Here is a 23,430-nt window from a genome sequence, read left to right as displayed (position 1 = left end):
AAGGCACTTAATAAGAAATTACATACTTTTAATATTTGAAATTGAAATATTTAAAGTATTTGTTATGTACGAATAAAAATTTCAAATACGATTGTTAATAATTTAATAAATTGAGTTGATAAACAAAGTAATGATAATAATAAAAAAAGCGATAGGTACTCACGAAAATGTAGAAACAGTAAGAACTAAACACTGAACACACTCGTAGGCAGATGGAACTAAATCCGATGCTAGTAGAAGCAGATAAATACCCAACAAATGGTTGAAGCGAATCTTCAATCAGCAAATAGAAATGAAAAGTCACTTTAAAGTTGACAAAAGTATTCCAGGACTGTAGAAAAATATATAATATTTATTCTTGTACAAAAACGTTGAGCGCTTTCACTCGATAAACTCGAGCTTCCTCAGAACAGTTAAAATATTCAACAATCACTGTTTAAATGCATGTGTTGGCGCCAAAATTCTTAACTAATTAAAGCAACAGTATTCAATAGCTAACTTGTCGTAAAAGCATAATAATATACAGTCCCTTAAAATCTTTACGATAATAGTAAAAAATAATTTCTCTATATAATCTTTTAAAAATAAAAGATATCACATACAAATGTTTTTATAAAAATATATTCCTTAATGTGAATAATACATATTATTTCTACCTAAATCTCCATATAATGTCAAAATATTGTAAGCTGTTATGTTATAAATTATCTTATAAGAATTAACCACAGTCCTAAATATACATATTGTGATAGGAATTGGGTCATAAAGACTGAAGTGTCATATCTAATAATATTTCTGCAATTAATTGCTTGTTGCCACCGTAAAAAATTATTATTAAGACGTATAGACATTAATCCTTAACCATCAAAAGTGGTTTAACTGTGATATAATCGTTAATTCCAGGCCAAGTCATGGCATCTGTAAGGATTTGCCACCAATATTCTTTGAATGCCAACCAAAAAAACTTTTTTAGGTTAAAAATAGATTAAGGAAGTTATCAACAAAGTTTTTGTAGTCTGCTTTTATTTATATATTTATATTTCGTATTAATTATTACGGCTGCTGGATGTAGTTATGAGTCAACACATAAGGGTATGTTCTAGTTGAGCGTGGTATTATAGGTGTGTTAGATATACACATTCTATTTTACTTCCCTGAAAAGGAGATTTTTGTTTATTTTAAATACACTTTTAAACACACCTTTTAAATACAGACTTTTAAATATTTTTTAACACATTTTTGTACAAAGTTCTACAAATTAAATGCTTATATTACAGGTTAATGAACGCCGGGTTTTCATGCCTTCTAGTAGAAGGGAAGTGACATTCTTAATTGCCTTTTGGAAACAATTTAAAAGCATTGTATTTTACATTTGATACTTTGTATTCTGATGAAGGTGAAGCACAGCCTTTACCGAAAGCGTGTTTTATATATATTTTTGTTCTAACGCTAAATAAACCTGGTAACTATTGCTCTTATTGGTTTAGTTCGCATTTTTTGTTTTATTTGGTGTAGTGCAAGACACGTCAAGGAGCCTAAGAAAGGATTTAGAAATGTAGATGTAAAATATGTAAAGGAATATAATAAAAGACTAAAAGAACTAGCTCTTTTCTCAGTAAAGACCAGAAGAGACAGAAACACATGATATCAATGCTCAAGATCATGATTATCTGAAGGAGTGATCCTGAAATGGAAGACAGAGATAACAGAGGCCAACTGACTTGTTGATGTGCAGTAGGCCCATCAATATTGGGTTAAAATATGCCTTGTATGTCATACACAGGTCACCTCTTAGCAGTATTTAGGATATTGAGTGTAGTAACAGAGCTTTGGGGATGAACACAGGACATGTTGTAAAGGCCTTATATGCTTTTTCTAAGCTATCTCTGTGGGTGTTCCAGTTGTTGCATGTGTCTGGACAGATAAATGCCAAATGGGGAATTAAACTCAATGAGTGACTGAGTACAGAGGTACAATGACATCCCCTAGATCTAGATCTACACAATATAGAAGGGCTTTATTATGACAGTGGACACACGTTGGTTGACAGTTAGGTCACTGTGCACCTTTGTTCCTGAATCTCCAACAAGTGGGTTAACTCACCAGAGTGTATTGTCAATTTAGTAGTTCACCAGGTTAGATGACTTCCAAAAAGATATGATAATGCATTTTTGACATTTAGTTTCAGTCCTTTTCCTTGTTTCAGACAAATTTTCCTGCAGGATGGCTGAGTTATTTGGGGATTCAATAGTTGCATCTAGCTTGCAGTAATCTGCAGACTTAGTCAACCAGAGCACTTTTATATTTGCTTTTATTTCAGATAAGTAGATGCCAAACAAGAGGGGTTATAGCACCAAAACCTGGAGGACTCCACTGGTAACTGATCTGTTTGTGGGGGGTAGCTTCCCCTACTTTGATCTCCCATATGTGACTCTTGTATCACCTCAAACATTTGTCTTATCAGTTTTGTAGGAACTATTATTTTTCATCTTTAAGCATCAAGCTCTACTCATAAATTATTGTTTTCTCTCTTACTGATGAGTTTTGCTTGCCGCGGTGGTGCAGCGGTTAGCGTTGTCGCCTCACAGCAAGAGGTTCTCCCGTTCAATTCTCGGCTGGAGCTCCTTCTGTGTGGAGTCTGCATGTCCTTCCTGTTGTAGAGTGACGTTAAAGACATGCAGGTAGGTGCGTGCGTGAATGGGCGTGCCTTCTTTGAAGGTTGGGTGTCGGGCTAGCAACTCGGCATCATAAAAATCCACTGTAAATCATTAGCGGATGGGAGTTCCGCTGTGGCGACCCCTAATCGGGAAAAGCCAAAAGACTTGATGATGACTGATGAGTTTTGCTCAAGCCAGGCTTTCTCTGTAATGCCTTAATTAAAATTTGAGGTCAACATTAGTAAATCCATGAAATAGTTTTAACTTTTCTTTTGATACAAAAAATTGTTGTACAACCGACCCCAAAAATCTATTGTATCTTTTCTAGCAGTTCTTCATACATCTGTGGAAAATATGCTCTACTCATTATATCTGCTATGTTTCAGTTCATGTCTAATTAGTATTTCAATTTCAGATCATATGTCTGTAGATTAAGCAACATCTCCTGTAATCTATGAAATTCCTTGTACAAAACCTTTCTGAAAATGCTTGTGTAAGCTACATAGCTGAACCACTTGATGTCCTTAAGTAATCATTTGCATATATCATATATCTCATGGCCCTCTATTACAGGAGGTTTAAGGTATCTCCCAGATTAAAACTCTAGCTTGGCCTGTTTTTCTTGTAGTTTTTCTCTGAATGGTTTGTCTGTGTGACCTTTTTACCCATTGGTTTAGATGCTAGTTGGGATATTTTGCAGGCACATTAATGTTCATGGCCATCAGCTCAGTTTGAAGACTCTATGTTTCTAAACTATATTTAAAGTAAAAATTGATGCTGTACTGATGAGGTCAACAAAAGGCTGCAACATGTATGTCTGGATTTTTTGACTTGAATGTAACCATAAAGACTTAAAAGTTAAAAAAAGTCATTGGTATTCAGAAGCAATGAAGTTGAACTGCTTGATGTCCTTAAGGGGTCATTTGCATATATCCCACAGAAGAGGTTTAAGGTATCAATAGTTAGGCTGGGGTTTTCTTGCAGTTTATATCTATAATCTATACAGATAGATGGATATAGATATATATAAATATGTATATGTAATACTTAAACTATCGAATCTTAAAATATCAAACAAAAGTACTGAAAATTCAATTCAATTTAAAACACAAAAAATACATATTTTTGAAGGGTCACCACCCACCCTGCATCACTCACACTAACTGATATTTATATATGTACCAATTCCAATATCCCAATACATTGGACAAAGAGCAAATTTACAACTCCCTGTTGTTCTGTGATTTCACACAGAAAGAAAACTGTCAATGTGTGATCAGTTCAGTTTTGATCACATCTGCCAGCTTTTCTCTGTTTGACAACTATCAAACTCGACCATCTAAATGTCACCCATATATATATATATATATATATATATACATAATATATATATATATATATATATATATATATATATATATATATAAATAATATATATATAGATATATATATATATATATATATATATATATATATACACATACACACACATACATATATACACTGTATATATATATATACACACACACACACACACACACACACACACACACACACACCATATACATGTGTGTGTGTGTGTGTGTGTGTGTGTGTGTGTGTGTGTGTGTGTGTGTGTGTGTGTGTGTGTGTGTGTGTATGTATGTGTGTGTATATATATATATATATATATATATATATATATATATATAGACAGAGAGAGAGAGAGATAGAAAGAAAGATAGAGAGAGAGATATGGTGTGCTAATAATGAATGAAAAAACACCTATAGTTGACTGGCATAATGTCGATGTCAAAACATATACCACAATTTGCCTAGAAATAGCCATGGCACATGCAACCTTTTAATTTTAAAAATGCAAAAAAAAAAAATCATAAAAATCATTGTTTTTTGCATGGGGGCAAGCCCTACAAATTATACATACTTACTCTGAGTTCTCACAAATACTAGGTAAGGGCAAATTCCACATCTGCTGGATTGTGTGATCTCGCACTGTCGAACAATTGCCTAGTTGATCATATGTGGTCAGCAAGGCAGCTGTCTATCTAACACACACTATTCCTTTCAAACAGCAGCTATGGTTACAGTTTACTTAGTTAAATCTCATGTGTGAATAAGTGAACTTTAAATGCATGTTGCTCAGAAAGCAGTTTAGGTAATTGGTGGATTGGTCAATTTATAGTATGGTTGACAAAGGTAAGTTTCTTTGTGCTAAGGCTCCATGTTTCTGTGCAGTTGTGTGCATTTTAGGGTTAGAGTAAAGGTACAATAAGGAGATAGAGTTGGTGTATGTGTGAATGTTTGTGTTTTAGGGTTAGGATAAGGCTTAGATAAGAAGATAGTTGCAGTGTATATGTGAGTGTGAGTGTTTTGGTGTTAGAGTAAAGTTTAAGTAAGAGGATAGCTTTAGTGTGTGTGAGTGCATGTGTATGTAAGGGTTAAAGTTGGAGTTAGGTAAGGGGAAATATTTAATGTGTGCGCACAAGTGCTTGTGGAATAGGATTCAAGTTAGGGTCAGGTGTATACGTGTGTGTGTGCGTGTATGTGTGTGTGTGTGTGTGTTTGCATGTGTGTGTCTGTATGTGTGTATGGTGAGTGTCTGAGCTGTCTTATGCAGTGATAGTGCTATAGAAAGGGATTTTTAAGGTAAAGTGTACAGCTGGTGTTGGAGCAGGGTTAGGGTTAGCATTTGCACGCATTACTGAGGTGAGGAATGTTAACATAATCTGGAAAAAAATGCGTACATGCTATAAATAAGGTACTATACAATCTGCAAGGGTTACTTATATAAATGAATAAGCAAATGGGTGCATAAGTTACTAGCATTTCTAGCACAGCTAGTGAGAAATCTTAATATGCTGCTTCCAAATGCCAGTGAGCCATAACCTCTGTGTGTGTCTTTGGCAGAGTTAGTAGGGCTGAGACAGTTGACAGTACAAATGTTCAAGGCTGTATCATGTCCCTAGGTGGTGTAAAATAACCTTAAAATGATCTAGCCAAGAGTCAGTGTAAAGTCTTATGAGGGTGGAAAGTATGCATCTGTTATCCATTACAGTGACTGACTGTAAGCATGTTGAGTGTGTGTGTGTGTGTGTGTGTGTGTGTGTGTGTGTGTGTGTGTGTGTGTGTGTGTGTGTGTGTGTGTGTGTGTATGCTTTGCATTTAAATTATTTTGCTTGTCTGTGTAAGGAAAGTTAATTTATCTGAAACCTGTATGATTCATCTGGATTCTTGCGTAATGTTTTATCTGTCTTAAAACCTTTGCACTACTCAGTAGGTCTAAACTTGTAGCTTTGTCTCATCTCTATTTGAAACTTTCACTGCAAAGAGGGGGGAAGATAGATAATTAACACAAATATACAACACAACATTAATTATTAAGGAATAAGTTTATTGAATTAAATAAGAACAACTGCCGTATAATCCATATCCTAGAATATCTTATTGTACTAATTCAAATTTTGATTTCCATCAACAAAGTACAGAGGCCTTATGCTGATATCGCCTCAATGACTGCATCCAAGCTCAGAACTGTTTTCTTGCTATTTTCTCACAAGAGACTACAGAAGATGGTTTATTACTAGAAAGACTGCAAGGTCTGCAGAGTCTCACCCAGCAGGGAACCCTCATTGTGACCACATCTGTAGCAACCACTTCTGCACAGATTCTTGTTTGTTTTGGTTTCTGTTTTTACTTGTAAACTTCTCCTTAGCTTAAGAATTAATAAAAAACGATTGTTATTATTTAGCTAATTAGTTAGTTAGATAGTTTTTACTTTGGCTGTCTATTCACAAACACCTGCAAATGAAAGAACAAATTAGCTAAAGAGCTTACTATGTTACGCGAATGAATATAGTTACAAAGCACGCACTTTAAAAGTAGCTTGTGCTGGAGTATGTTGGAAAATGTTATCTGCAGCTTCCTGTCCATATGCACAGTGTGTGGAGGTAGCATTTTATAAACCAAAATCCTACTGTTGCTTGCTGTTTTCAGCATGGACCAGTTCCTGTTTATCTATAAATGCATTTCCAACCACATCCTACTAGACTGGGTATATGACTACACTTAGACAATGCCAACTCAGCAACTTACTAACAACATGTCTGCTCCTGCTTATTTTAGCAGTCTAGTCAGGTGATTTCACCATCTATTTACACTCCCACTTGCCTAATTACACAAGGATGAGAGTAGTGTTTTTCTTTTTCAGAATCATCCGGTTCTAGGGTATATAAAGGAAACTCTGCATCCAGTACTTGAACCGTAAGTGAATTTCTTGATTTTCTTGCAGGGAAGCATCTCTCAGCTTTTCTTCAGCTTCAAAGAGAACATGGCAGTTTTTGCAGTCCTTCTGCTGGCTACTCAGCTGCTGATGTGCAAAGCATTCCCATCAACCCAGTTCCGAATAGTCGGCTGCGATGACCCAGAAGTTGAGCAGGCAGCTGCCATAGCTGTTGACTACATGAATGCAAATCAAAAGCAGGGATATAAATTTGCTCTCAACAGAATTGATGATGTGAAAGTATTCGCTGCGGTAAGTAATGATACTAGGATTTTCATTACTTAAGCGGTATTATTAAAAGAACTGTGTTGTTTTCGTCTGAAAAAAAAATTATTTGCATCTTTGACAATTTGTAGAAGCAGCAGTAACATGAGGTCTGTTGTGAGATTTTGACTTGACACACATAATTTTCAGTTTTCAAGAAAGAAGAAACCAAAATACATCTAAAAGGTGTTTTAAGATAAACAGTAGTGGTATAATTTTAAAGTTAAGACTAATAAGGCATGTTGCAGTTTTATACTTGTAATAGTCTTGGCTTAACTTTCTACATCATTTATTTCTGTGCCGGAAGTGTTATTATGATGATCACCTCAGAAATGTTTTATTCAGAAATAAAAATTACAAGGTTGCAGCTACCATAGAGATCACTATGCAGATACAAATATCTGGCATTTTCTCTCTTTGTATTTATATTACTTTGTACCATTTTATAATTGAAAAAAGTTCAATATAAATTGACCCACTTCAATATAAAATGCTATTGTTTGTGTACATGCATTTTGACTGCCTTAATCCTTTGTACTGTGTCCTAAAGGTTGTACAAGTGTAAAAATGAGAAGTGGCATCTGTTCAGGATGACAACACATTCAGGATTCTCGCTGTTTCCTTCTTCGTATCATTTGCTACACATGTTGACAACATTTTTGTAGCCTTTATTAAACTTTGTGGAAGTCTGTGGAAGAGTTTTTTCCCCTGTGTTAACTGTTGCAGTTACTGGATTATTCAAACTCACTATTTCTACACCACTTCTAGTTTTTTTTTTTTTATTAGTAAATATCTTTTCTGCTGTTCTGTTCATTATTGGGAAATGTTGCTGTCACCCTAATATTATGGTCTTAATGATTTGACTAAAGTTCAGTTTTACAGAGTATGGCAATCTATTCACTTAAGCTGTACTGAGTAGTCCATATAAATGGCAAAACCCTTCATGTCTATAGCTAGGGAGGTTTGACTTTATTGTCCTGAATGCCTTAATAAATGCATAGGGTATTCATAACCCATGTGGCTGAAACACTTGTATGTCCTTAAGGGGTAATCTGGATATCTCCCATTAACCTCTGTCAAAGATGGTTTACAGTATTACACACAGTGAAGTCTGTGGTTTGCCAAGGCCTTTATGAAGTTTTTGCCTATGAAGATTTTCAGTGTGACTTTTCTACTTGCTGTTTTGTTTGAAATAAATCATTAATTTGATACGTGCTTTGACTCTCATAATTTCCTCTCAGCTATAAGTAGTAAAATATTGTATGTAAACATATACTAGTCTGTTAAATTTATAAAAATATTAATCACATATACAAGCTAAGGAATATCTGTTATGCTACAGATTTCAGGATTTGTTAAGTATATGCATATGATTATGCATAACTTATATTCCATAACGTGCATTACAAAGTGCTTGAAGGCAGCTACTGCTGAAATATTATTTAACCAAAGGTATGCAAGGAACAAGAAAGAATTGTTCCCATTCAGTTATACACATGCACAGTTTTAAAACTTTATCTTGCTTATTTTATATTCATCAGGGTAAAAAAATGTGTCAAGACTAGGTAACCCCCAAATCACTGATATTTCTATTCACCATCAGCGAGTGTTTGCAGCTGTACTGTTCATTGCCATCCATGTGTATTGCAAACTCTGCAAACTGAAATATCTTGTGTTACACATTACACTAACAGCATCCTATAATGTTTAATTTATGGCCTATAAATAGAAAATTAAATCACTTTGGCATATGTCAGTCAGAAAATAAGTACTAGTGAGGCCTTAAATACATGCAACAATAAATTATATTACATGAGCGGTGGTGGTGCTGCGGTAGCATTGTCGCCTCACAGTAAGACGTTGTCCTGTTCGATTCTCAGCTAAACCGTCTTCTGTGTGGAGACATGTGTGAATGGGCGTACCTTCATTGAAGGTTGTGCGTCAGGCCTGGCAAGTCGGTACGTAAAAATCTACTGACAATCATTAGCGGACCGGAGTTCTGCTGTGGCAACCCCTAACTGGGAAAAGCCGAAAGATACAACATTTAGCAACCTAAAATTAGTGGCCAGACAAGTGGGACATAAATCCTTGGTAATTGCTTCAACATTCTTTGAGCTTGTCATCTAATAATATTATAGAAACATCATAAGACTCAAATGCTGTAAATGCAAATGCACTGGTTTCCTTCTAATAGGACAATGGATTCACCAGTGCAGGTGTAGCAATAAGATTTTACAATTTGTATCAGTTTAATCTTGCTCTGCATGTTTTCTTTGACAGACAAGCTGTTGCACTTCCAGAAATATGTCATACTAGTTCCCTGTTCTGGGAAACATTCAGCTGTTTCAGTATGGCAGTGATCTACCACCTCACTGAAAGTATAATAAAGTGTGCTTCATGAGGCTAGTGCTTCATGAGGCTAGAGCAGTAATCTCCAGGGGTAGAAACTGTAATGGGGAAAAGCAGCAGGATTAAGGAAAAATCTGAGTTTAGAGGCATCCCTTTCATTATTACCCTTCTTCAGTCTCACTGGTCACAGAAATATTGCTAAACTGCGGTGAGAGGTAACTATGAGATGACACAGGTGGTGGAGACATGAGTGTGAGGCACCAGAGATGGGATACACGATTCCTTTCTTCCTGTAATACTCAGCAATATGTTAATATCAGCCATGAAAAACTACTTAATTTGGCAATAGTCTGACCTATTTACATAAGCTGTAGTATCCTACATTCTCTAGTGTCTCCTGAAGGCTAAAAGATAGAAACAAGTTGCCAGGATGTTGCCCATAATACTGCACCCAAACATCTTAACACAAAATTAAACAGGAATGGTAAGTATTTACAAACAATGGTGAAAATGAGCAAACAGAAGCTTAATCCCATGCTGAGTATCTGAAGGAAAAAAGAAGAGGGCAAACATTTTTGTCAGTCAGAAACAAACATAGATGCAAAAGCAAGGACTGAGGGTGGGAAACAGTTTAGGTAAGGACCAAGGAAGGCTTACCAAGTAGGCAGAAAGACTGCAGATGAAGTTAAGTGTAATAAATGCATATATGTGGGACACAATAAAATATTAATTGGGGAGAGGGGGAGTAGAACTGAAGGCATCAAAGTAGAAAAAAAAATCTAATAGTATTTACCTTACCTAGACTAGATCACCAGGAGTAGAAAGTGCGTTTATGTTACCTAGACTAGACCATCAGGAGTAGAATGTGCGTTTATGTTACCTAGACTAGACCATCAGGAGTAGAATGTGCGTTTATGTTACTTAGACTAGATCACCAGGAGTAGAATGTGTGTTTATGTTACCTAGACTAGACCATCAGGAGCAGAATGTGTGCTTATGTTACCTAGACTAGATCACCAGGAGTAGAATGTGCGTTTATGTTACCTAGACTAGACCATCAGGAGTATAATGTGTGCTTATGTTACCTAGTCTAGATCACCAGGAGTAGAATGTGTGTTTATGTTACCTAGACTAGACCATCAGGAGTAGAATGTGTGTTTATGTTACCTAGACTAGACCATCAGGAGCAGAATGGGTGTTTATGTTACCTAGCGAAGACCATCAGGAGCAGAGTAAGAGCACAATGGCAGTAGCCCAGTGATGATATGTACATCATGGAGGGATAAACTCCAGAAACAGTATGCAATGTTTCTTCTCTTCTTGGCCATAATCAGTCTGCATCCTGAGTACTGAATGCAGTCTGCAAGTCATACAAGGAGCTGCGCATCAGGATTCAGGAAGATGTGCAGAAGGAACCCACCTGAAGGCTGTGCGGGACTGGGGGAAGTGTGAATGATATGTCAGATTGGAGGGATGGTGAAAGATGTGTGAGATCGAGAGGAAGAGTATGGTAAGAAAATGGAGGAAGCTGAAGAATTTCACAGTAGAAACTGGAAAAGATGGGGTGATTTGATATGAGTGTGGAACATTATGTTAAAGAAATATGAAAGGGTTACCCTGAATAGGAAGTACAAAGTGAAGAAGGAGAAACTAGTAACCATTTGAAGGGGCCAGCTACTCCCAGTAACTGTGAAAGTGCTTCTTCACAGAGTTATGTCTTCAGTGTGGGTTTCATAGAAACCCAGCTCATTACAGCTCATGGACAGAATAAAACTAAAACAAGCAACCAACCCCCCACCGTTGTACAGGTCATTGCCCTCTGCATTCTCTTAATCATTAAAGCTTACTTCAAGGTCATCAACCCTTGGAATAAATTTGAAAATCTCTATGGCTGATTCCATTTATTGGAATGGGTGTCATGAACTAAGTTTCACTGCATTGTGCATCAACGATGCAAAAACAAAACAAAATAAAAATAAATAAATAAGTAAATAAATAAATAAATGAATAAATAAATAAAAACAGGAAGAATGTTATCAGGAAAATATAGAAACAGTCCAGCCAGAAATGCATTGGCTTACTTTGTTTCTCTGAGGAGTTAATAAATATTTAAAATAAAAAAGTTAATAGGGAAATGCCTGTCAAATTCTATTTACCAAGAAGTTGTTCCTGTTTTGATGTTTCTCCAGGTACTTCCTCATGTGTGATGCAGTTTACTGCACAACATTTGTCAGTGGGAAGAATCATGGTAAAACATACAGACACCTTAGTTAAATGAAGACGTGAAGGCTGTAGAAAAGATAAGGAAATGGGGCAATTTATAGAAAACCAAAGGGTGAGAACTAGACATAACAGAAATAATGAGCTGTTAGATGTAAAGGGGCAAGATAAAAAGGACAAGGCAAATAAAAAATGTTCTCTGGGTATAAGGTAAGAATGGATATGGCAGATTATGTGTGTGTGTGTGTGTGTGTGTGTGTGTGTGTGTGTGTGTGTGTGTGTGTGTGTGTGTGTGTGTGTGTGTGTGTCTGTCTATGAGTGTCACTGAGACATTTTTATGACGTACCAAAGGTGTATCCAAATATAGTTAATGATTTTAACTTCCTCCTTTCACAAATGAATGCACAGGTCAGTAGGCCAGTCTGGGTGGATGAGGGGATGTAGGAGTTCAAACATCTCTTTGGATAATGCAATGAACAGAACACAGGCAGCAAAGAAGCCCAGTGTTCCTGTGGATGCACAACCCAGGGGAACAAGATTTGCCACTAGCGTATGCACATCAGCATTTAATGGGACTGTAGAGCCTCTTCTAAGACAATAAAGAAATAGTAAGAAAGTTCATGTCATCTACACTAGCCCTGCTGAATGCAGACAGAGGACAGCTAAAGAGATACACAACTATAAGCTATGCAAAGCTATGCCCATCATTATGAATAGCATGTAATTGCTTCTGGAGCCCACATTTCTGCATGCCAGATGCCAGGCAGATGGCAGCATAAAGCCTTTGTACATGAAAAGTCCTGCCATACCTGCATGGTAGAGTTCTACTTTCAAGCACCTCATAGATATGTTACACTTAGACTGTAGCAAAGCTTTCTGGCATCTTACCGTACAGATAGATGGAAATGTTGCTGAAGAGTGAGCTAAGAAGAAAGTAGCTTAAGAACTTGTTAATGACTAATAACAAGAGGTAACTGGTTAGAAGGAAAGTTGTATAGTGGAATGTTGGTTACCAGCTGAATGATCCAGGCCTTAATACCTGGCTGGTCCAACTTAGCTGATTGGTAACTGACATAATTAGTGAAGAGCAAGCTCAGTCTAGTTGCCGTTTACATCAATGATGATACAGTATGTATAGGGTGGGAGACAGTCTCTAATGAGAACTAGAAACACTAGTAAAGTGGAAAAATAGCTGTGATTTAATGCCAATAAGTAAAAACCTGTGTCGTTCAAGAGGAGGGGAGAAGAATACATTCCAGAGTGATTATCTCTTGTACTCTCAGTAATAAAGCACAGTGGGAGAGAGCAGTGGAGAAGGCCAACAGATCATTACCTAATCCAGAAATTTTTAGGACTCAAAAAGAATAATCAGCCATTTTTCTGTTCTGTCTGGTTGTAATAAGGGCACACCTTACACTGTATTAAATGGAGCATGGCACTGTGATGTTAGAAGGATGGCAGATAGTGCACAGATTGGACAAGGGATGGAGTACAAAACAATTAGAGCCGCTGGACCTACACCTCCTGGACAAAGGAAAATAGTTGCTGGAAATGATGTAAATTCTTCATTTTACTAATAACCATTTAAGAGACATGGAAGTAAAAAGACAACAAAAGCAGGTGGAAACAAAGCACAGGAAAACATGGGATATGAGGCTCTCCCAGATGCAAAAATATTAATATCATATTTTAGAAATTCCTTTTATAGAGATGGAGGTGAGGCCATAGAACAACTTGCAGGGGAGAAAGAGAGAGAGAAAGATGGGGTGTAAGTTACAAAACAGATGCAAGGAAGCCTGCAGAAAATAATCAAAGGCCAAGCAACTACACAGAGGCTAGCTACATCAATCATTCAGACTGGGAGGGTCACCAAACGTCTTGCTGCTTCACCTTCTTTACATTTATAGATTTGTTTCTTTGCCTGTTCTTTTGTTTCCGCATTTATATAATAATGAGGTAGGCTGGCCTGAAGAACATTTCTAGTCCTGATCCCTCCTAGCCATGAAATATCAATGGCAAACAGAGAAATTACATTGGCTGGTAATCTAGTGCAGTGATTCAAGGTGAAAGTGAATACAGCTTAGGGAGCACAATAGAGGTTACTGCAACAAATGAAAAAATAAATGATCATAAAATGATCCAGTGCTGAAACAACTATAACAGAGCTAAAGGAACAAAAGAAGGGTTAATGCAACATAGCTTATAATGGTCCAAGGGATAACCACACATATGGCAATCAGTCAAACATTATTTAATCCCACTCCACATTTCTGAAAAAAAAAATGGTTGACAGTCCAATAGATGACTTAACATAAAAACAACAAAATTAAGTGTTTTTGCAGTAGAGCAACCCCCTGCTGTACGTTGACTCTCTTGCAACAAATATATCCTAACTCTGAGGTTAACCATCCTCCAAGGTAAGGGGATAATTCCTTACCTCCGATATTCTGAGTCCAGAAATATGAGGCCCAATTAAATTGCTACCAATAACATACCAAGTACCCACTGGATCAAAGCATGAGAAATTATAGTGGACTTTGACAATGGGTTAGCAGTTTCACTATGTTTACTACATTTTGTAATGTGAGACATGCTGTCATTGTTGAAGCAAGCCCTGTGTCTCATTTATGTGAGTGCCTTGCACATAGGTCTGTTTACTACTACCCAGTATAACACACACAATGCAAGATCATGCTTCACCACCTACAGATGTGTACATGAACCCTGACTGATTGGATGTACTTAACTGCATTAAAACAGCATGTATTACAGCAGCAAAGCATGACACAGTGTATGCTGTTTTGGAACAACACAGCTCATGGTATCATTGGGAAAACCACCAGAAATTAAGTACAAAAAATCCACAGGTGTAACTTCAACTCAATGCAACACACACCTGCATGCACAACTACTGTTGCAAAATCTGTAAACCAATTGATACATGAATTCTGATATTTTATTAAAATTTGTAATATGTTGAGTGAGTAACCCTTCACTTACATATTCTGCAATCTAAAGTATCATAAATAATGTGAAGAAAACAAATTGCAACTACACTGCTGAGTGGTTCTCCTGCCAAACACAATGAATTAGCAATTGCAGAACTGAAATGGATCCTGAAGTTCAGTGCACATTTGTTTCCAGGTCTGAACTACTTCATATCTATAAAACCACTGCTTGAGAAATAGAACATTTATCTTTATATATATACGATTTTTTTACATTTATATTTAGTTTTATGTCATGTAGATATTTTTCAGTTATAGCTATATCCCAGTTAGAGCCAGTATATTATTCACTGAATTAGTGCACTAATGAATTAGGATGTTTAGCATCAACTATATCATATAAAAATGTTGAATTTATTTATTTTACATGTATTATATTTTATAATGTTTTTATAATGTTTTTTAAACATATAAAAATATATATATCACTGAAGCAGCATTAACATTAAGTTATAATTGTGTATATGTGCTTGTGTTGACTATATTAGTTATATCATCTTTGTTGATATAATGCATTTTTAATAGATGATTGAGCAAAGCAGTATATTAGAAGCATTTATTGTTGATGTCTCAGTGATTTCATTATATTTTTCACTGTGCCTTTTATAACTGACTTTGTTTTAATTAATTAATTGATATTGAAGGGCTTTTTTCCCGCGTATTTTTATATTTAAGGAGATTATGTGCTGTATAATGTTATCTGAAGAAGCGTGGGGTATCCTACGCGAAAGCGCTAATCTTTCTCTTTGGTGTAATAAAAGGTTTTTTCCTGATTCTAACTCGGAGTTTATACTGCTTTTTTACGATCCTCGTGGCTGGAACTCCTGTTTGGTTTCATTCATATCATAAATAATGTAAATCTCAGACAGGAAAATTCATTTTACCTTTCTCACTACAAGATAGTGCCATGGTGCATGTACTAGTAAAACTGCACTCTACTTTTCTAATATGCTGATCATTTATTATTATTTACCTGTACTACAAAACTGCATTCAGATCTATAATCTTACTTCTCCACTCCACATTCTTTTAAATTAATTTCCAGAGGGTGCACTAAAACAATGTCCCTGCAAGCCTATGTAGACTTTATAAACTTGTATCCACCTTTAAAACTAGTAGGAGGTTCTTTTATTACATTTATAATCTTTTATTTTTCAGATTAAGAAGTTGGGGAAAGAAGAAAGACCAGTAGCATGAGGAAGAGTCCTGCTTATCAATCTGGTGACCTGGGTGTAGGTAGCAGCTTGGCATGGGTGCCAGACAGTTGTCTGGGACAGGGAAGGAAGACTAAACAGCTTGAGGCCAGCTCTCTGTTCTGCAGCGAGGGGGGGGGGGGCAAGAGGATGAAAGGGAACATGTTAGCCCTCACTAAACAACAGAACTTTGGGTATTGGCATAACGGACAAGTTGTTTTTACCTCACAGACACAAGGTACACAATTTGATTCTTCCTTTGAAGGGAAATTGTCTAGGCCTAAAATGATAAGAAAGGGTAACTAGCATAGTATTTACCAAAGAACCTATGAACTATGACAGCTCCAAGGAAGCAGAATGTAGCAAATTGCTCTGTGATCAGCTTCCAACAACCCTGAATTACATAAAGCAGATATTGAAAATAAATGAGATGGATGTTTTAAGTCAAAATGATTAAAAATAAGTGTCTTATAAACCATATAAAATGAAGATACATAACTGTACATTAAAACATAGCCTCACCAAATGAAGTTTTGTACTTGCAGTTCTGTTACTAGAGTGCAAATAAATATGAAGGTATTTAGGGGCACATTACTTTAATTCCGTAATCTTCAAGTACTTCCAGTACCTAAAAAAGAAAACTATACCTACCTGTATCCCTGTTCTCAGTGAACTAGTCCTTCGTTGTGACATACATCCCAACCCTGGCCCTTGTCCTTCTTCTCCCAATTCCCCCAACTCCACAAAATCCTTAAACTTCACTACAATTAATCTCCAAAGCATTAGAAACAAAATTCCCCAACTGTACACATGCCTAAATCAATTTAAACTAGACTTCACTGCTATCACTGAAACCTGGCTAAAACCATCCATCAAAGATTCTGAATTTTTACCCCCAAACTACTCCTGCCTTAGAAATGACAGACTTCATAAAAAAGGTGGTGGCATCGCCTTACAATTCCCTAGCTCCTTTACAATAATCCCATACTCCAAGCCTATTCCCCACTTCTCTACAGCTGAGCTACTGGTAACCTTCCTAAAGCTTAGCAACTGCAAAACCCTTTACATAATAGTCACATACATTCCCCCAGGCAATAATACCCCCATTCATGAAGAAATTATTGCCGGGACAACAAGTTCTATAACAAATTAAACCATCATTCTAAGCCACATCAATATCAACTGGCTAGATATATCCACTGAAAACCCCTCTACTAATATTAACATTCACATCTATACTCAGCTAATCTCTGATATCATTAGATCCAGTACAAAGGTATACAAAAGCTCTATCTTGGATTGGATCTTGGTCTCTGACCCAGAAAAAATGACCACCTCAGGGACTTTCCCAAATAGTATCAGTGATTACTCTCCAGCGTTCATAAAACGTAAGCCCACCTCTGTACCAAACTTACATCAATATAGATACACCAGAGACCTATCCCATTTCTCCCGAAACATCATCAATGACATTTTGCACAAAACTAACTGGAGCCCACTAAAATTTCTCTCACTCAATGAAGCTGTAGAATTCTTTAATTCTACACTTCTTAGGATCCTAAATAGTCTTGCCCCACTCCAGTCAAAAAGGATCAAGTCAAAACATGCAGTTTGGCTTGCAAAGTCCACAAAGCAAGTAATGTCCACTACGGACAAAGCTTGGAAAGCCTGGTAAAAAAACAAAACACTGTCTAACCTCAATCTATATAAACAACTCCGCAACCAGGCCAAACCCTAGTTATCAAAAACAGAAAAGAATACTCCTAGACTATCCAAGACCAACACAAACTAAACCGCAAGAAATTTTGGGGAGCAATCAACCCCCTACTTCACCCTGGATCTTACAACAATCCATGCCCAAACCCAGAAAAAACTCCATCTGATATAGCATCCCTCTTTAACTCTTACTTCATTGACACCATAAAAACTTACAACCTCCTTCCCACCTACAAATGCCGACTCACCAGGTACTCTACCCTTGCATTCCCCTACAAATCCTCTACCTTCTTTCACTCTAACACCCACTTCCACCTCCAATATCAAAAGACATCTTCAGAAACTAAAACCCTGTACTAAGACCCCTGATAACTTAACCACAGAATACTTACAACTCTCAGCCTCATCCATTGCATATCCTATCAGCATCCTCCTAAACAGATCCATTCAGAAATCCTGCTTACCTGATATCTGGAAAAAAGCATTTATTCTACTTCACAAAGGTTGCAATAACTCTGACATCTCAAATTTCCACCCCATTGCCATTCTCTCCCCAGTCTCAAAAGTTCTAGAAAAATATATTCATACTCAGCTCCGCAGTCACCTGAGACAACACCAAATCCTCTCTCCCACTCAACATGGCTTTAGGCCAGGACATAGTTCTAACACAGCCCTCATTTCCTTCCTCAACACTGTAAACAGAGCTTGATATGCTGGATGCTCAGTCTCATCATTATTTCTAGATCTTTCAAAGGCATTTGACACCATATCACACTCCTTCCTGCTTAATAAACTCACTAATATCGGGCTATCTCCCCCTGCCCTACAATGGTTTACTAACTATTTCAGGAACAGACAGCAATCTACTAAATGGCTACATGCTTCCTCTCCTTTCATAACCACAAATACAGGTGTCCCCCAAGGATCAATACTTGGACCCCTTTTATTCAGCATATTTGTCAACAACTTTCATTCCTCTCTCATCCATAGTATGGTCATCCAATATGCAGATGACTCAGCTATTATCTGCTCTGCTAAATCTGCCTCCACTCTACAGCATCTCACCCAAGAAGTATTGACTTCCACTGAAACCTGGATGTCCTAGAACCATCTCTCTCTCAACCCCAATAAAACAAAACTCTTAATATTTACCCCACAAAATCCAGCTCTGTTGACAAGTCACTGTTCACCATTTACTCCCAAAATAACACCATTACTGAAGTCGTCCCCAGCACCAAATTACTAGAGGTCATCATTGATGACAAATTAACATTCAACCTTCACATTTACAGTAACAAAAAAAAAAAAACATCAGAAACTAGGTGCCCTGTATAGGCACAACGATTTTCTCAGTCTCACCTCAAAAAAAGGCTCTGGCCTTATCCTTCCTGCTTCCAACACTTCTGTATAGAACTCCTATCCTCACAAATCTGCAGTCCTCCTTGTAAACAAAACTAGACTCTTTATATAACAAAGTCACCAAATTTGCCACAGATGCTAAATATTCTACCCATCACTGTTCCTCTCTGCATCAACTAAATTGACTAGAATCCCAACACTGTCTCACATTCTTACAATTAGCTACAGCCTACAAGCTCATCTACCACACAGAACCCTGCCCTTCCCTCTCTTCCATAATGACCATGTATCATCTGAGCTGGCTTCTTAGGTCCGAAAACAAAATGTTACTATCCGTAGAGAAACCCAAGCTCTCAGCTGGCCAAATGTTGTATTCCTACTATGTCTCTATGGCATGGAATAATCTCCCCCATCACTCAGAGCAATCAGCAACCTGACCTCCTTTAAAAAATCCCTCAAACTGCATCTCTTCTCTAAATGGCTATGCTCCTGTTCCCAAACACGCAACCCCATCTCCTAACTTCTCCACCCAGCGCTATAACTCTGTCACATCATTTATTTCACTTTATGCCTACTTAATGCTTCCCTGCCACTTTCACCAGTCCTATCCATCCTCCGCACTTATATCTCCTTCTGTATTCACTCTGTATTTAGTCACCTCACAGCTACGCACCTGCAGATATATTACTTTCATGAGTACTTGAATACGCTCTATGCACCAATGTAAATATCATTCACAAACATCTTCTCTGAAATATATGTCAGTCATTACTTCTATATGTCAATGGTTGTATTTTTTTCTTGCACCATTGCTTCTGTTACCAGTTTCATGGGCTGTAACTGTATTGTATGATTTTGTTTTCTGTCTATGTGATTATATTATCTTTGTATGTATCTTTGTGGAGCTGTATGTATCTTTGTAAAGCTTTTCTTCCCAGGCCTCCACTGAAAATGGGCTCATTTCAGCCCAGTGGACTTTCCAGGTTAACAAATGCGATAAATAAAATAAATAAATAATGGACACAGGCAACCTGTGAATGGTTTATTTCCTAGGCTCCTGCTTGTAAATGTTTTATCTTCCAAGCACCTGCTTACACTTATCAACGGTAGCAAAACTTGTCAGAGATATGGGATATATGGCTAGACTTAAAAAGGCGCTTGTTGTTGTTAGCCTAGTAAACACCTATGAACCTATGAACCTGTAGCACAGCTGTCACCATAGCTCGGTCTCAATTGCCTTTTCCCAAATTTTGCTTCATATTTACCCTGTCCCTCATAAAATATTTGATTTTGTGGTGAATCATTGAGGATTACAGTCAATCAAAAATACCAGGAATTAAAGTTTTGTACTTTTTATTGATCAGAAAATGCACATTGATGCAAATATTGTCATTCTATTATGAGAGTAATATTTAAAAAATTGACCCTAGTTTTTGGCTTCTACCCTCCCCATCATTGTTTCTGGCTTTGTCCAAAACTCTTAAGCAAATAAGTTGAGAGGTATGGCTGCAGCTGTTTCAAAGACAGGAAAGCTGTTTAATACCAATATAACAGTAAAATAACTCATTATAAAACTCCTGCTTAACACGTTTTATATAAAGAACTAAAGTTAATGGATTTCTTTCTGCAAACCATGATCACGATATATATAAGTGCTTTCATCCTGAAAAGACTACTTCAGACAAGAAATAATAATCTTGTCTGAAAAGTCTGTTCAGAACAAAAACAGTTACTCATGTCAGAAAGTGTTTGATGACTCAATAAAGGAGGTATTTGTCCCATAGTCACAGGGTCAATACTGCTTCATTTTTTTCCTATTTGTACCTGTCTATTTCTTGCACAAATGCAAGTATGCATGCATGTGTGTGTGTGTGTGTGTGTGTGTGTGTGTGTGTGTGTGTGTGTGTGTGTGTGTGTGTGTGTGTGTGTGTGTGTGTGTGTGTGAGCAAGTGTATCAATAGATTTCTATGTATGTCTATAAATACAAAGACAGACAAATAGATATAGATATAGATATAGATATACACGTTGTTTAGTCTGAATATTTTTTTAGTGACTAAAGACACAAGCACTTATTTTAAAATAAGTAGTCTTGAGCATTCCTTTCCTTTATTTTGGTTTTGCTCAGGAAACAGGCAGTGTAAAAGATTTTTTTTTTGCAATTTACATATTTTACTTTATACAGTTAGCTTTAATAACTGCAATGAAAACTAACTGTAAATGTTATTTTTTTGTGTGTGTTCCTTTGTATTGTGTGATAAATAAGAATAACATGATTTATTTTTTTAATCACTATTATTATAAATGTTACATCTAGGTCCATTTTCTGTTTCTGGGATTCTGATATAGAGCTTTTCTATAAATTGATAAATATTTGTTTCATCAAATCATCTTTCAACAAAATTACTTCTGTGAACTGAAGGTGACTGAAACTGTATTCACCGTTGTCACATTTACAGAGATCTGAATGAGGGGTTGTATGCCTGAACGCTTACTGTCTAGTTGTAGGATGTGAGGTGTGTTGCATTTATCAACACAAACACAGAGACAGATATCAATGTCCACTGCCAGTAATGACTCTTTTAACCTTAATGTTGGAATAACTAAGTAAAGGATTTGGATGAATAAAACAGTTGTGAAGCATGTGTTGTTACTTTAGTGTGTGTGTGCGTGTGTGCGTGCGTGCGTGCGTGCGTGTGTGTGTGTGTGTGTGTGTGTGTGTGTGTGTGTGTGTGTGTGCGTGTCTATACCTTTTTTTGCTCTTGAAGAAAGATGTGATAGGTCTACACTGAATTGAAAAGTAAGCAACTGTTTAAGGAATGATAAACTAGACTTTTGCTAACTGTACAAGTCTTGACAGACATAAAGATTTTTGTCTGCTTTAGATTAAAGGTAACTCTGAGTAACACCAGTTCTGAATGTGTGATGCTGTTCTGAGAGAGCTATTCATATTGGTAGTAAAATAGGCCATTAAGTTTTTGCATTCTTATGTATCATGCTAGACTTAAGGACTGACAGATGACAGGGCTTGCTTTATCACTGGGATTGTCACATTTCTAATATGTTGTAAAGCAAGAGATGAAGCCAAAGGCAGTATGTTCCTGAGGCATTATGATATCCTATGTTAAAGTGTACCTTTCTAATAGACTGGCCCCATATTTCAAGTTTTAAAAACAATGTTATGAGCATTACACTGGCATTTTTAGCAACATAAGGAATATCATCACAGGTAAAGTCCACGCAGCATTTGCCATTCTTTCCTGTCCAATTTACATATTGTATTTTTCTTTTCTGACCATTCTTAAACTATGATCACATTGTCATGCAATTCCATCCTATGTGATTGGCTAAAATGTCCAATTTTAAGAGCTTGCATTTTTTTCTGTTTTAGGGAAATTTTGGTGAGATGTTTGAAGTGGATCTTGATTTATTGGAAACAAGATGCCATGTCAGCAACCCAACGCCGCTTCAAAACTGCCCTGTCCGACAAATGGTTGAACATGTAAGTTTCTTATTTAGCATAATGACTGTATTAAATACATTTCTCAGGATATCTTACCATGAATACTTGAAAGAAGTCATTGAATACTACATCTTAATATCCAGTTACAAGCTTCAACAGAAATCTCTTTCACAGGTTTTAATATTTTACATTTTATAATTGAAAAGACTTAAAGACAAGATCATAATTGGTGCTGTGATTTCTGCATGGTGAGAAGATATTGCACCATATTGCTTGATTTATAATAACTGTACTAAAAGGAGATGTATTCCATTCTTTAATCAAATGAGCTATATGCTAATCATAAATGTGATTATTCTGGTACTTCAAAATAAAGTTAAAGATGGCAAAAATGTGCTTTCCTCTTAGACTTAAAAGGAGAAAAGATGAAGAGATGGGAACATGCTTTTATTTTAAATGTGGACTTAATCTACTCATAAAATCTGAAATCTTCACAGGTAGTAGCGCAGTCTGCAAATACTATGGGAAGTATATTTTGTATGACTCCATTTCCTTTAGTTATTCAGATGTCATTCATATAACCAATATAGTGCTCTTACTTTACAAAAACTATGTAGTTTTATAGACTTTGATCAGCTCTCCTGGTATATTGGCTGACACTATGGTGTATATGGTTAAAGCCTTGACTCTGACCAAGATGAACCAAATTCAGGTAATTGCATAGGGACTGGATGAGACAGCCAGGGTGAGTTGAGAGTAAACAGAGAATTCCTGCTTCCTCACTCTGACCTGGTGGAGGTGACCAGGTCAATGGCACTGGTGACAGCTGGCCAAGGTCAGAGGGATCCAATAAGAACACAAGAACAAGATATGCACTGGGATGTTCAAAGGCGAATGTTGTACTGTAATTGGACTGTGGAAG

At 36.6% G+C, this 23,430-nt stretch overlaps 1 protein-coding gene across 1 annotated transcript in view; it reads left to right on the top strand.

Annotated features, from left to right (window-relative positions):
• Window positions 1-6,900: 6,900 nt before the first annotated feature.
• Window positions 6,901-23,430, top strand: part of AHSG (alpha 2-HS glycoprotein) — a 66,298-nt gene continuing 49,768 nt past the window's right edge. Inside the window, exons 1-2 of the mRNA XM_044070649.1 lie at window positions 6,901-7,188; window positions 22,437-22,547. Of these exons, the coding sequence (XP_043926584.1) occupies window positions 6,985-7,188; window positions 22,437-22,547 (315 nt within the window). The 5' untranslated portion in view covers window positions 6,901-6,984. The remainder of the gene's footprint in view (window positions 7,189-22,436; window positions 22,548-23,430) is intronic.

This window comes from Protopterus annectens, chromosome 4.part1, assembly GCF_019279795.1.
Source record: "Protopterus annectens isolate FY-2018-M chromosome 4.part1, PAN1.0, whole genome shotgun sequence".
Lineage (NCBI taxonomy): Eukaryota > Metazoa > Chordata > Ceratodontiformes > Protopteridae > Protopterus > Protopterus annectens.
Note: the sequence above shows the minus strand (reverse complement) of the source record. Positions and strands in the feature narration are given on the sequence as shown.